The sequence below is a fragment of the Sylvia atricapilla genome, chromosome Z, assembly GCF_009819655.1.
Source record: "Sylvia atricapilla isolate bSylAtr1 chromosome Z, bSylAtr1.pri, whole genome shotgun sequence".
Taxonomy (NCBI): domain Eukaryota; kingdom Metazoa; phylum Chordata; class Aves; order Passeriformes; family Sylviidae; genus Sylvia; species Sylvia atricapilla.
The window spans coordinates 21855119-21869699 of NC_089174.1; the positions used below are offsets into that span (position 1 = coordinate 21855119).

Below are 14581 nucleotides of genomic sequence, written 5' to 3' on the forward strand. Positions count from 1 at the left end.
AAATAAATGCTCAAAGACAGGCAGTCAATAAGCAGTGCAAGAAATATCTCAGGATTTTCCTCTGTGTATTATGTCAGGGTGACTGCAATGAAATGTGTTAAATGCTGCCCAACATGACAAAATAAAAGATGAAACAGCATCTGAGGTTGCAAATTAGACTCTCCTTTTAATCAGTGTTAAATACACACTTGTGCCTTCTGAAGAGAAAACATTTTAACCTGAAGAATATCTTACAAGTATAATCAACTATTCAAGACATCCTCCCTTTCAGGGACATGCATTTTTTTTTATTAGTCTTTTCATCTACAAAGTCAAAAATTTGACAGATTATAATTTTCTGAGAGGATCTTTTCTTTCACTTTTAAATATTTATCACATCTGAGAAACTCACAGGCTTACTGCTTGTTATTACACCAAGAAGTTCAGAACAACAGAGTTATGAACATGAAAGTCACAAGGACATTTGCGTTTTTTTTCCATTTTAAGGAAAAAATACAAAAAAAAAATCTACCTTAGAAATTACCCCGTTTGATATCATGGTTACTTTAGCAAGTGAATGGTGTTAGCAGGATTTTACATTTCTCTCTTAACCTGGCAGAGTAAACAAAGTTACCATCCAATTCAAGAACCAGCTTGAGAAGTTGTTGCCAGAAGCTGAATCATTTACTCCAGTTTTTCAGCAGCAGGAGAAACTGAAACTGAGAGGACTGGCAGGATTGCTGCTGCAAATTTGATGGAGCAGTTGGTATTTGTACACATTTCTCCTTTCCCTTAGAGAGAAGCCTCTGTTCTGTGAAATAGAAAACTATGAATAACCTTCATTTCTATCTACTTGCAGGAAAGCAGGGATAGCTGTAATTTCCTAAAATCCAGTCAAACCTTTCACAGGGAGAACACAAGGACTGGGACATTAAAACTGGCATTTTATTTCTTTTCATGAGGAAGCCATCACAGCAGCATGCACCTTCACATTCTTAAAGAAGAAAAGGACAAATTGAAAGATCTCTAATGTGAATAGTTTCTCCTTCCATTCACCTAGTGTTACACCATTACCTGATACCTCCTAGATGCAAAGCAGACGGTCACACAGTTTGTGCAACACAGAAGCATTCCACTCCCAAGAGCAGCCTGTTGCTCATGGTAAGGATGTACCAGTCTCAAATCAACCACATTTGAGGTATTCGTAACTCTGGTGTTTTGAAGTTAAAACAGTCACACAAACTCCTTTGAAAAAAAGAGGAACTTCTCTGAGATTTTCCCATCCTAACCTTCTCAAGCCTTACCCTCTCTCAAGCTTGAGAATTGAACAGTGAAGGTTTTGATGATCTCAGAAATGTCAAAGCCACCTGGCCACTGCTTATATTTAAACAGTCAACTGCCCATAAAGTCCTCTCTACTCTCTTTCTGCAGCTTTTCTTTCAGCTTCCCTTCCCTCCAGTTGCGTTCCATCTTCTCCTTTAACCACTTGGAGAAAGCATGATGAAGGTGAAGAAAATACCTGTTAAGCAAAGGGAAGGAAATGTCTCCTTAAGGAACACATTGGGCGTTACAAACGGAATGGATGTCGATGCCTTTGGGCACTGGGAAATCACAGATGTAGAGTTCTGGGGAAAGGCTCTGTCAGCAGCCAGAGGTCAGTAGATCTGGATGACATTGTCCCATTCATCAATAGGCCAGACTCCATTGTCCTGCACATTGAAGGGTGAGCTCTTCCAGTCCCATGTCTTCACAGGCACTTTCCACTCCGGGCCATAGTTGGCCTCCACATACTGCAGGGTTTCACAGGGCACATGAACCTTGAGTTCCACAAATTCAGTCCAGCACAGAGTAAACTTAGGGAAGAGATACCTGTGCCAGAACAAAAGGGCATGGTCACTGTCAGAAGGCTAGAATGTACTTCTAAGTAGGTTCAAGGAAAAAGCAAGCAACTGCAGCAAGTGGCTATGTTACATTTATACTGTTTTTTCTCTTACACACTGGACAAGGGTGTTATCAACAGTAACTGGTGAATATTTGCTTCATGTGCTTAGGAAGGAGCATTCCTAATTCTTGCTTATACTCACATCATTTTGCCACATATAGGTTAGTCCCTGCCTCTGCTTTGCCTGTTAAAAACAGGATTTAATAGTCACCCCTTTTAGAAACATGAGGGTGATACATGCTTACAGCAGTGGCAGTTTCACTGCTTAGAGCAATGAAGGTAAATTTCACAGTTTGACCAGAATGATACCCTATAGAAGTGTGAGAGTTGAGGTGTTAAACAATACCGAAGTCTACCCACTGATTCCTGCAGAGGATCACTCCCACTTCTGAAGTTCTGAAGGCTTACACACACACACACACACACACATAAAAAAAAGTTAGAAAAGTGATCCTAAAATTACTTTTCACAGGTTAAAATGACACCATAAGCACTTCATCCTCTTAAAAAAGGTTTGTAAATTTGTATGATGAACAAGAACTGCCTCCTCCATCTTCTTGTAAGCATGAAGTTAATTTTATTTATAAGCTCTCAGCAAACAATATGAGATAATAAAGCAATTTTTCTTCATGTCTTAAATGGAGGGAAAGAACAAAGTGATCAAGAATTTTGGATATATATCCAGAAACTGCTGATTCAACTAAACTCTTATACAATGTCCTCTTTGTTAAAAACCTACAGAATTAACTCAACTTAAGAATTAAAGCAAACAATGTGGATTTGATTCCCAGACTCAGTTTTTGTTGATATGCATTTTCTGCTGGAGAATGCAATTGTCCAGTATTAAATTTGCAAACAAATAAGAAGCCTCAGTTGCTGCAACTCCAAGACAATATCAGGACAATGCACGTTTGTGTCAGGAATGCTGAGGAAGGGTTTGTGTACATGGAAATGCAGACCACACAGCCAGACCGTGAGGGTTTGAAACCAGCTCTCCAAGGAAACAGAAGCTACAAATTACTATTAGAAATATTTAAGGGACTCAATGAGAAATGCTTTAAATTTCTACCCTCTAATTTAGATGTATAGAAAGTATGCCTGTACAAATATTTAGCTTTATGAAGAAAACACCTTCTACCTTTCAGTTTTAATCTTAGAATAGAACTTCTACCCTTCTCTGTGATGAGCTAGTAGCAATCAACATTTCTTCTGACACTATAATTCCTTTAAAATTGCTAGAGTGGATTTAGGATTCAGCAAGAGCAAACAATCACTCCTCTTCTGATTGACCTCCTCACTTTAGCCTTCCTCCAAAATTCTGAGAGGGCTGGATACTAAGCAAAATCAAGGGTCATTCTGGTGTTGCACATATTCAGATTAAGCATGCCAAGTGCTCTCACATCTCACAGCAGCAAATGCTGGATCTCTTTTCTCTTTTTGAGGATGGTATTTGGAATAATGCATGACTAGAATTACTTGACTAAGGATTCTGAGCAGCTATATTCTGACATGGCTCAGGGCCTTTATGAATGTAAATAAGCAGTTTTTCTAGTCCTTTTCTGTGTGTACTAAACTAAGAAATGCCAGCTCAGAATTAGAGGCTTGGCTTCCTTATGATGCTATGACTAAGCAAAGTTCAATATTGAACTAGAAAGCTACATTTGGAACTTTTAATAAGCTACCACCAAAAAAAGTATGAGGCTACAAGTAAAGGAAAAAGCTTTGTGGAAGATGAAGTTCCAAAAGAGCTGTAATATCCAAGGATACAGAAGCTGGAGTGCAGCACAAGGTCACATTTACCCCCTATTCTCATGCCTTGGACCAGTCATTATAAAAAAAAAACAGAGGAAAAACATCTCTCAAGTATCCAAGGTTTGATAGAATTTTGAAGGAGCAGCGTCAACTTTATTGGCATGGAAACAGCTCCTGCAATTTAAATGCAACAGGAGCACAAAGGAAGGGAATTTATTGGCCAGCTTGCTTTTCATAATGTACCACAGATGAAAACTGGAACTGTGGCTGTAGTCTAAAAAAAATCTTTGCTACACAGCATATTTTCTGTGGGGATACTCCAAGAGCTCTTTCTTTAGTCTATTTCTAAATGTGCTTTTTGAAGCTGGTTATCAAAACATCTTTCCCAGTCTTTATATCTTCAGAACAAAGATAACTAAGACAAGTATTTGGACATTATCTCCAACTGGATGACAGTGCTCACTAAATTCCCATTTAGCTAAATACAAACAAATACATTTCCGGCAAAACATTAAAGATAATGAAATCCTATAGAAGTCTACAAGGTTTTCAACTAGTCTGCGGATAGCTCCTTCTGAGTGAAGGTATGTGATTGAAATAAATAAATCTAATTATCAAAATATATATTCAGTTTGCTGAGCTGATTGAGAAGCTTGTTTGCTGATTTAGTACTGAAAGGTGTGAAACAAACACGGGATCCTGTTCAAAATTCCACTTTCAGACCATGAACAGTAAGGCCTGCAGGAATTGTCTGTATTGCTGTCATAGCACTACATTCAACCCAGCATTCCAAATTATTACCTCAGAATCCCAAATTGTGGGCTTTTCTGTGCAAGGAGAGCTGAGGCTTTTTGCCATAATACTTCCTCATCAAGGATGCCTAAGGATTAATCTTCTACAAAATTAGACTGTGTTTATATCAATAGACATTATTTTAGAGACTTTTTCTCATCTTGGGTGTTTATATAACTCGGAGCCTGTCACAGTTAGATAAGATCTGCTTGATACATGATGATATGTGAGTCCTGCTTTTGATTTCACAAGAGATCTGACATTTACTCTCTAGTAAGGCATGGCACTGTTCTCTCTCTGCTTCACTGGTCTCAGAGTGCAGAATCTCTTCTGATTCATCTCTGACATCCACATTTCCACAAAGGACACAGACTTTTGCCAGGCAATAGCACACAAAATGCCATCAGTAAATACTAGCTTGTTCAATTACTTCCCTACCAGTGGTAAAAATCCAGTTCTTACTTAAATTTCTTGCCCGATTTAGCCTGCGTTCCACCATTCCATATGTGGTCATCCTCTTCATAGAAGAAAAAAATATCAAGTTTCACATCACCTTCTCCCTGAAAAGAGAGTTCCAAGCTGTCTTCCACCTGGAAGACAAATATACACATTGTATATACACAGAAAACACAAAGCAACTTATGTCAGCAGAAAACAAAAAAAAATCTTCATCAGATATACAGGGTGACTTCTATTCTAACTGAAGAAAACACAGTAACTCTACATTATTTTTAAACTTCATTTAACACTTCTGCAGCTGAAGTCAAAATTACAAATCTACAGAAACACATACATGAAGTAAAATGTTCATTTGTTATGTACCTTGCCAAATTTGTGCTTCAGTGGCAACCCTGCATTCTGAAAAGCTGGAATGATATCTGCTTTGTAGTCCCTTATAAAGATTCCCAAATCCACATCTTTGCTGTGTGGAATGACATTGCACTGTCTATACCAGCCTGAGGGGAAAAAATAAAAGAGAAAAATCTCAAACCAGTTAATTCAGGAACATGAATTCAACAGAACTAAAGCAACACAAAAATGAGCTGTCCTAAGATCACCAGGTAAAAGTCTCTGACTGAGGCCATAAACAAGACTTCAGCCTTTTTTTAGTATGGGATGAACCATGTCAAAGGAAAAAAGTAATACTTGTACTTATAGTCATCTCTTACCCTTCAGAAAGCCAAGAATGCAAGAGAAAACAAAGATAAAATATCTTCAATTTCTTAATTTAAATGTATTTATAGATATTAAAAAATTAAAATTCTTTATCTTGGCCCAAATCTAATCAATGATTAACAGTTACAGGGCCACAGCTGTGCTTCTGATTTGCAACTATTGTTTTATACTGCATCCAAGATGTTAATCATCTTTCAGTCATGACTGCAAAGCAGAAAGACATGAAGTGGGACATCCTTTTGTCTGTTTCATTAAGGCATCTTTTAGTAACTGTTCATTCAGAAAATTATATTCCCTAGGATTAAATAAATAGAAGGCAGATGTACACACATGAGTTTTCATGAAGTGTTTTAGTAATAAAAGAATCCTCACCAGTGATGACACTTCTACCTTCAGCAGAACTGAAAACTTGCATTACCTACTCTTATGGACTACCATTTTATTGAAAGTTTGTTTTGAAAGAGAATAAATTAATATAAACTGTATTTTAGAAGTCAGTGACAAGCATGTAATTACATGGGAAGAAAAACAAGGTTTGAGTGTACTTGGACAGCAGAAATATGTGCTCATCACTGAGATTCCAACTGGCACCTCAGTGAATTCCAAGTCACACAAATTAGGGAACTGTTGATTACTTCCTAGCAGGGATGAACACAACACAGGTAATTGCTAACAACATTAAATGCTTCACTGGAAATTTCTCAGCAATTCTGCAACTCAGGTTTCTAAAGAAAAAGTGTTTTTTTCAAAGCCAGAAAGCCTATTGCAATACAGGTATTACCTTCCAACTCATTATATTTGGCCTCTGCTGGCATCACAAGAAATGGAGGATAAAGTGTTTAAAGTCTCAGGTAAATTTAAAAAAGCAACACAACACAATTTTTTTACCGAGACATGTTCCACTGCTCAGCCAGAACTTCACTCCCAAGTTATTCAGTGTCAGGGCCGCCAGATGAAGCAAGCATTTTGCCTTTTTCCTGAACTCCACTGCATCATGAGAGGCATCATCAGGATACAGCTGGAAGGCAAGAGAAAGCAAGTTTCTGTCAGAGAGCACATTTGTCCCTTCACTTTTTCAGTGTCCAAGGGAAAAATGACCTTTAAAAATTTACTTAACTAACACCTGGGCTAATATCAGTTTTTTACACATACAGTCCATTTTCAGAACATGCACTGGAATGACAAGCTGAATTTAAAACTGAATTGTCAATCTTCCTTTTTTTTCCTAACCAACAGAATGAAAATTCACAGTAGACTAGAGTAAGAAAATATGTATTAAACACTGATTCTCAGTACTTGGCAGCAACATGGGTGAGCCCTTGTTCTGGACATGCTGAAGTCCATTCCCAAAATCCAAGGGGAACACGGGGACAGAATCAGTCCCTGCCAGCACACCAAGACTTTTCCAACCTCCAGAACTCTATGATTAATTTATTTGGCGCCACCAAGTGTCAGAATTTGGTGTTGAGTTTTAAGGAGAACTGCCAAGGAGAAACAGCATGAACACACAATCTCCCAGACAGAACTTTGGCAAGGTCTTCCATTCCATGCAAAGCCAAAACCAACACGGGAGGCTGGGCAAACATTACCAGTTCTAACAAAGGAATAACCACTTGGCTTTGTGATGGATTTCTTCAAGAGCTCTTGGGCAACAAGCAGCCAAAATGGACTTTTCAAAACAGGTGCTAGCTGCTTGTCTCATTAAAAAAAAAAGCTCCAGCAAAATTCAGTGAGCATTTAGGGGCACATTTTCTCTGCCTGTGGTGATTTCTGCCTGGAGGCTAAAGTGGATTGTATTTTTCTGTCTTCCACATGTGAAAGGACAACACATGGATGCCCTTGTGACCCTCCTGCTACCCAAATAAGGATCTGCAGCCTACTAGAGTCAGCTGGAGTGGTCCTCTCTTTCCCCAACACCTGAATGACTGAAGACTGGAGCCTCCAGTGTCCTTCTTCCCCCTTCCATGAACTCAGAAACGGCTCAGATTCAGTGGCCTGATACTGACTTCACAGTCTTAACTGTGAACTCTTGATCACTTTATAAGTCATGTCACTTCCAAGTTAGGACAAAATGCCCCCCCCGCCCACTGCAGCAGAGACTTTTCCATCTGCTAAATCAAGTAGCAAAATTCTAAAAATTATGTTCTGAATAATGGTGAAAGCATTAGCTTACACAGTTGGAAAAGCAATTTAATCAGTTACTTTGGAATGTGACCATTTCAAATAAACCAAATGAGAAACATGGAACTGCAGGACATTGTTCAAAAAATATAAAATGAAACACTTCTCAAAACTTTGAGTACTGCCATAAGGAAGGTTTTCAGCCATGAAGATACACAAGATCCTTGTTTTATTTACATGAGAACCATTTAACAGTAAAGAGTGTGTAAAAACTATAGATACGCTGGTTCCCTCTTGGAAAAAATGTGCTCACAAGTGAAAAAAGAAAAAGGCATGCTCTTCAGGCAAAATTTTGATTTCATGACCACTTAGTGGGATCTGTGGAATGAGAATCAAGAGTTGTAATTAGCCTTCTGCATGTGAACGGTCCCATTTAGGTAAAAAAACCAGTGGACTGTTCTTAGGTTTGGGTCAATCAGTGAAAAGATACATTTCATCTCAGAGACACCACCTGGTTACCACTAACCTGAAAGAAAGCCCGAGCTTCTCTGTACCTACATTCAAGAAATCTAGAGTGGGACATCTCCTCTAGGAAACTGGACGGATTTTTTGGAATTTGAACTTTTAAGTCATCAATGGAAACAAGCAGAAGTTCTGGCCTGCATGGAAAGAAAGATAACATATTACCCATTTAACTCCTTTACTAACCACATGGCATTTTTCCTTTTAATTTGGGTTATAATCTTAATGCACTCTACTGGCAGTGATCCCTCCATCCAAATACAGCCAAAAGAAATTATAAATGAAGAAAGCAACAAGAGGTTCACCAAATTCCCCATGCATTGCAAAACTTTGTTTAAAAAATTCCTACACCTCCAAACCCCAACTTAGCTTATCAGATCACTGATTGCTTTACTGACTCATGACTTGAATTTGTTCAGAGATGCTGTTCAGAGCATTTTAAAATTCAGGCTATTTGGTTGTCTAAGTATGGGATGCACGTACGAATCAAATATACACTGCACTTTGAGGCTATTTGCTTTTAAAAATTAAAAACCTTCATAATGATTGAAGTGGGATTATTTAGCAGCTTACATAGTTTACTTCAAATATTTAGGCACATAACTCATACAAATTATATGTTTTAAAAAGATGAAAGAATGGGGTCAAATTAAAGGAAAAAGTTCAACAGATTTATTTTGACATGTGAAGTATCTCAATATTTTTCTCATTTTCTCAGAAACGATGTTCTCAAAGCGTGCACTTCGGGGTCTGAATCATACCTGAGCTGAATTTTAGAACCCGACTACAGGAGAGAGAAGTTTTACACACAGAGAAAGTAATTTTGGGAATGATGCCATGATGGCTTTCTCCTTCCCCTATTATGAGCTTACTTTTCATACGCCCCAGGGTAGCGGCCAAAGTGGAGTTTCTGGAAAGGCACAAACTTTCTGTCCATGTGTGGCTTGAGTCTCAGGGGTCCGTGCCAGAGGAAATTGCCACTCCTCTCATAGAAGACCACCAGGTGAATGGCATGGGATGCCAGTTTGAATATGTAGTGCAAGGGAATTTCCATCCCAGACAGGTCATCCATTCCATCCAAGCGGGGGTCCTTGTTTATAATCTTTAGCCACTGGAACCCCATCTTCTCAGCAGTTCTAAAAAGGCCCACCTGAAAATGACGAAGACAGGAGGCAGAGCAGGCTAAAGATTAGAGAAACCAAAAGTGAAAGCTAAATGCTTATTATTAGCTCACACTATTCCTCACGTTCATTTTTTAATCAGACTTAAGCAAAAATGAATCAAAAACTCTCTAAGAACTTGGAGACCAGCAGTCATAAGCAATTCCAACCACCTTCTTTCCTTGTCTTAAATTTTGTCCTTCAAACTACAAAATCAAATAACAAATAAATGTTGTAAACCATGCTTGGATTAGGTTTGTTCCTTGCCATAGCACCCTACCCTGCACTCTCAAATTATTCTCTAAAACTCTTCTGCCAAATTTGGTGTTCCTAAGTCCTTCAACAACACCACCACTAACACAAAAATGATTACTCAAAAACCTTCTTTTGTGGGGCAAATAAAAACCTCACCAAACACTGCGTACTGCACTGAGGTAACAGGCTTTCATATTTCCACAAACAAAGGAAATTAAATTCTGGCTGATTAAAAAAAAAACCAAAACCAATCAGCATCTAAAGAACCTTTCAATTTCCCCCCTTGAAATGTTTTGTATAAGCCTATCCACTTCTCCTCTGAATGATACAGAAATTATCACTGAGACACAAAGCAAATGGAAATGGATTTATCTCAGTCTGCTATTACACAACTTTACTCTTAGTTTCTTGAATTCCTTCACATCTATGGGTAAAACAACTGCCTGATCAGGCCCAGAGTGACATCCCTCTTCAGTTAGTTCTTAGTTCTTCAGTGAAATAGTCACTCACCATTTCAGTCTCCTGCTTTTTCTAACTAAAAAAAAAAAAAAAAATTTCTGTTTGCCAGTGGTAGCTTTAGTCTGTAGAAAATAATCTAATAAATGTTTACACTTAATTGATGAAATAATCTTGGATTTAGTTTTGTCCTTCATCACATGCTACACCTCTATTTTTAACACAGCCATTAAAAGATGTCCTAACACCACAGAGAAGCAGAGATACCAACACATTAAGTGAAATGGTATTAAGTATAAGGACATGTTAAAAGAAATGTAAACCTGCAGACTTTGAAAATTTTTACAGACTTGTCACATCAATACCTGAATTGACTTCTTGGTAAGTCCCCAAACTCCAGATTTATAGCAGCTGCACCTACATTATAGGCTCAAGGTTCTCCTCCTTCCTTTCTAACAGACCTTCTTTCTTTCCTTTTGGCATAGATTCTGACTACCTGTGGTTTTTTTTAATATTGCAGACAGCCTCAAAAGTTTTAGTTATAAATTACTCTTAACGCATGCAGACTAGTAAGTGGGCAACTTCTGCTTTAAAAAAAAGTCTCCTCTGCCTACAATATTACCACCACATGAATTCAGATACAAACATGAAAGCATTAAGTGACAACATCAAAGAACAGCTGAATGCACTAAAATACACAATGTGAACTGAAAACATGTACTTACTTCATGTTTCCATGTTTTGTCCAGTAGTGCAAAGGTAGTGAAGTCTCTTGGAGCACAGAAGTATTTACATTCTGGGTTGGGGCCATCAGGAGACCTTCTGATCTGCTCAATGTCTTTAGCAACCAGTCCCAGAATTAAAGGATCAATCAAATACACTGGAATATTGTGACTGGATGTTAATCCTAGGAACTTCCTAACCACATGCTGTTTGACAGAGGACAGAAATACTATCTTTGCATTAAAACTCTTTGACAAAAACCCCAACCCACTGAAATAAGGAAATCTTATCACCCAATACATCCTCCAGGTGAACACTTCCACAAACAGTTGTGAGACAGAAGGAGAAGGCAGGATGCAAGTACCACAGAATTTGGATTCTAGTCTACCCAAGGTACTCAACATTGCATAAGGAGTTAAAAGCTGCACCAATAATGTTGTGTCTTATGCAAGGAGCTAGTAACTTGATTCAGTGGAGAACATTAATCAAGCACATTTAGACACCCATGGCACACAGAAACCATTTACAGCAGCCACAGTCACCCTCCAACTTAAATGTATTTATCTCTAACATTTAAATTTAATGATTTTAAAGATCTGGCTTCAGAGAGATGTGAAAACACAACAACAGGATGTGGGTCAACAACAGTGTTTTGGCAGCAGCATTACCTGTGTGGTACAGGCAGAAGCAAGGCTACCCTCACAGTGATTTCAGCTACATGGAGCTGAAAGGTAAGTGATGTGTTCATATTACTTCTGCCACACCAGACTGATGAACACGAAAAAAATCTGTGCAAAAGTACCTAATTCCCCTCCCCCACCCCATTGCTTCTTCAGGAAAACAGATGCTTTCAGCTGAAATTTAAATAAGTTTAAAAAAAACCCAAAACCATAAATAATGGTAGATAGAAATGGGCTTGATGTTAAGTCATCAAGAGAAACGTGTTTAAATTTAGTATTTTGGACACATCACTGCAGGGACTCTGAGAAGAGCCTGAAATACAGTAGGTGGCAGGATTGTGGAGCATCCTTTATCACTAATGACCTCAGAAGAGCAAGTTAAACCTTTAGAAAATCTCTGCCCACACAGTGGAAGCCCCCTCTGAGTGTGACACCTCAAACCTAGTAGGCACTTCCAACGGGTGTCATCTCCAAGAATAGCAAGGCATTCCTGGCACAAGCAAGCAGTCCACAGAGCAGCTGGTTTGGATTTTTTCCAGGAACAGTTCTTCACCAGAGCACCTTCTCTCTTGCTCAGCAGAAACCAGGCCTTTAAATGGCCATTCTGCTAACTAGCAATGCTATCATGTTGCATACAAACCAAAAGGCAGCCAGCTCCCAGCACATCATTCTCTTTAACCATCTGTGCTGTTTTTCCACTGGGATATCAGTTAACAAAAAGTCTTTCATAAATCTGTTTCCAAACAAATCCTAACTACAAATAAGATTGGGGACCTTCTGATTCCCCAGGGTGGGTGTTTTGGTCATATTCGATTGAAGCAAGACACAACAAATATCCCATTTCAAGCGCCTAACAGCACTGGACATGAGGGCTGCGAAGCAGCAGCTGGTGAATGCTGAAATGTGATATTTTCCTGCTTGTGAAGAGCTTTAAAACTCAGCATGAGCAGGTAACAGAACAGTGAGCAGCAGGTTAAATATCTGGTGTGGGCAAAGGATGATTGTGTGACCCAGGACTTTCTCAGACCAACAAAGTATCTGCATGGCAAACCAGCCAATCTGTTCAACACCCAGCTTGAAAGGACTCAAAACTCTGGATCAACATTTCTGTATCAGAAAGAACAAGTGTTGCTTCCTGAAACATTAACAACACTACATTAGCAAAGGCTGTGAAGCTATAACTGTTTCTCAATTTTACTTCACATTGATGTTTTGATACTCTCTTTACTGAGCAAAGTTACAAAGTGTATCTCTTCCTCCTTCAAAGCAGAAAGTGAAGACTGACGAGACTTGGACCCAGAATTTGCAGTTGCAAGTGAGTTCTGAAACTTGTGAAAGAGCTGCATGAATCAATGACACTGTACATACCCATCTAGTGCTGTCTTGGCCTGACTGACTTCCTCTGACTTTGGGAAAAGCTGCTCCATTCTATCAAAAAAAAAAGAAACAAAAAGAAGGGGAGGACAAGGGAGAAGGATGAGAAAAAACCCTAAAGTTTCAGTTATATCCTTGCTTTTTTAACATGACATTCAGGAGCATTTATCTACTTTATGCTTATGCCTGGGGTTATGCCTCCTGTCACTGAGCTACAGCATTTAACATAAAATCATAAACAACTGCTGTGGTTTAAGTATATTTAGAAGGATAACCTCAGGGAACTCCAGACATTCAACGATTGAGTGGAGAGGCCTCAGGTTTCCAAGCCAGTGTGCCAACAAATGTAAAATAGGAGGATGACAAATACCACAGGGGTATTTGTCCCTGTCAGGCAAATACCACAGGGGCAAAGACAGCGGGACTGCGCCTCAGTCTTTCCAGGTGTAATCCTAGACAATTCAATTTTAATTGAATATTCATATGAAAAGTCAAGCCAGCTTGTGGCTCAGCTTCTGGCTTTTCAAAAACACAAAATTTCTCAGCTGTTGTTTAAAAATCAGAAACGGTGAGAAATAAGCTGAAGGTTGCAGCATCACCTGCACATAACAAGGAAAGAAAACCCAAAACCAAAACAGGGCACTTTGAAACCTATATGTTCTTCTCTCAAAATAAACGGAGTTCCTCTGTTGAATCGGAGTTGCAACTGTAAACTATGAAGCCACCAAAGGATTTAATTCACAGTAACGTTCACTTCTTTTGCTGCTGCAGAAAATCTGTCTGGACATTCCAGGTCAGGTACAAAAATAGGTACAAACAGCATTCCTTGTATAAAAGGAGGATTTAAACTCTGACATCCACCACATTAGGAGCACTGAGTTGCAAAGCCCTAAGACGACTGCAGAAAAAGTTGGGACTTCTCTCCGCCGCACCAGAGTTGGAAAACCTGCACCCAGCAGATGCTGCCGCCCTTCAGCGGAGCCCTCAGCGTTCGGTTCGACTTCGGTGGCAATAAAAGTCACCGAGCAACGAGAGCTGAGAATTAAACGCCGTGGCGGCTCAAAACGCGGGGGCATCATTCCCTCCGGAAGAAATTGGATGGTCCTGGTTGATACAGTGACTTTGGATACCAGGCCGGGAACTCAAACCCGACTGTACCTCTACCACAGGACGCCGGCCTGGGCTCCCTGCCCGCCCCACCCCTGCAGGCACTCCGAGCCGCTCCAAGGAATTCCGGGGGGGGATTAACGCCCACACTGCGCTCAGCGGGGAAACGCAGCCAAGCGCCGGGCAGCGCGCTCCCTCTCTCACCTTCTGCGACAGGTAGAACTTGTAATAGCACAGTTGGAAGAGCAAGAAAATCAGGCTGGTCAGTGACAGGAGAGCCAGGACCACGTTCCTGTTGATTTTCTGCATCAGCTCCAGGGCGCTCCGGGAGCCGCTGCCCGGCCGCCCTCACCGCGACGCGGCTTCAGGCCGGAAAGCGCCGCAGCAAAGTGCCACCCGCCGTCGTAAAACCCACCCCCCCCCCCCCCGCCCGCTGTCGTAAACCTCCCTCACGGGGGTACCCCTCATCCACCCCGAACCTCCCAAACCTCCCCAAATCCCCGTAAAACGAGACGAGGGTAAAACGACACAGCGAGAAGCAC

At 39.9% G+C, this 14581-nt stretch overlaps 1 protein-coding gene across 5 annotated transcripts; it reads right to left on the reverse strand.

Annotated features, from left to right (window-relative positions):
* Nucleotides 1–903: 903 nt before the first annotated feature.
* Nucleotides 904–14441, reverse strand: FKTN (fukutin). Of its 5 annotated transcripts, none has more exons than XM_066339998.1 (9): nt 14244–14439; nt 12927–12986; nt 10881–11084; nt 9157–9434; nt 8289–8421; nt 6530–6659; nt 5288–5421; nt 4928–5055; nt 904–1848 (listed from the first exon to the last, which is right to left on the reverse strand). In XM_066339998.1, the coding sequence occupies exons 1-9, from the start codon at nt 14346–14348 to the stop codon at nt 1635–1637; spliced, it is 1386 nt and encodes a 461-aa protein (XP_066196095.1). In that variant the 5' UTR covers nt 14349–14439; the 3' UTR covers nt 904–1634. The 5 variants fall into 5 exon arrangements, with proteins under 5 accessions (XP_066196095.1, XP_066196097.1, XP_066196096.1 ...); XM_066340000.1 differs by having other exon boundaries at nt 10881–11035; nt 14244–14299; XM_066340002.1 differs by having other exon boundaries at nt 1755–1848; nt 4904–5055; nt 14244–14441.
* Between the last annotated feature and the right edge of the window lie 140 nt (nt 14442–14581).

Bases quoted from the DNA above. Each gene is read 5' to 3' on its own strand.
- FKTN (XM_066339998.1), bottom strand. From the start codon at position 14,348: ATGCAGAAAATCAACAGGAACGTGGTCCTGGCTCTCCTGTCACTGACC. The intron at 5,056-5,287 runs GTACATAACAAA...TTTGTCTTCCAG, and splicing joins TGAAGCACAAATTTGGCAAG to GTGGAAGACAGCTTGGAACT. The intron at 1,849-4,927 runs GTAAGAACTGGA...GTTCTGGCACAG, and splicing joins AAATCGGGCAAGAAATTTAA to GTATCTCTTCCCTAAGTTTA.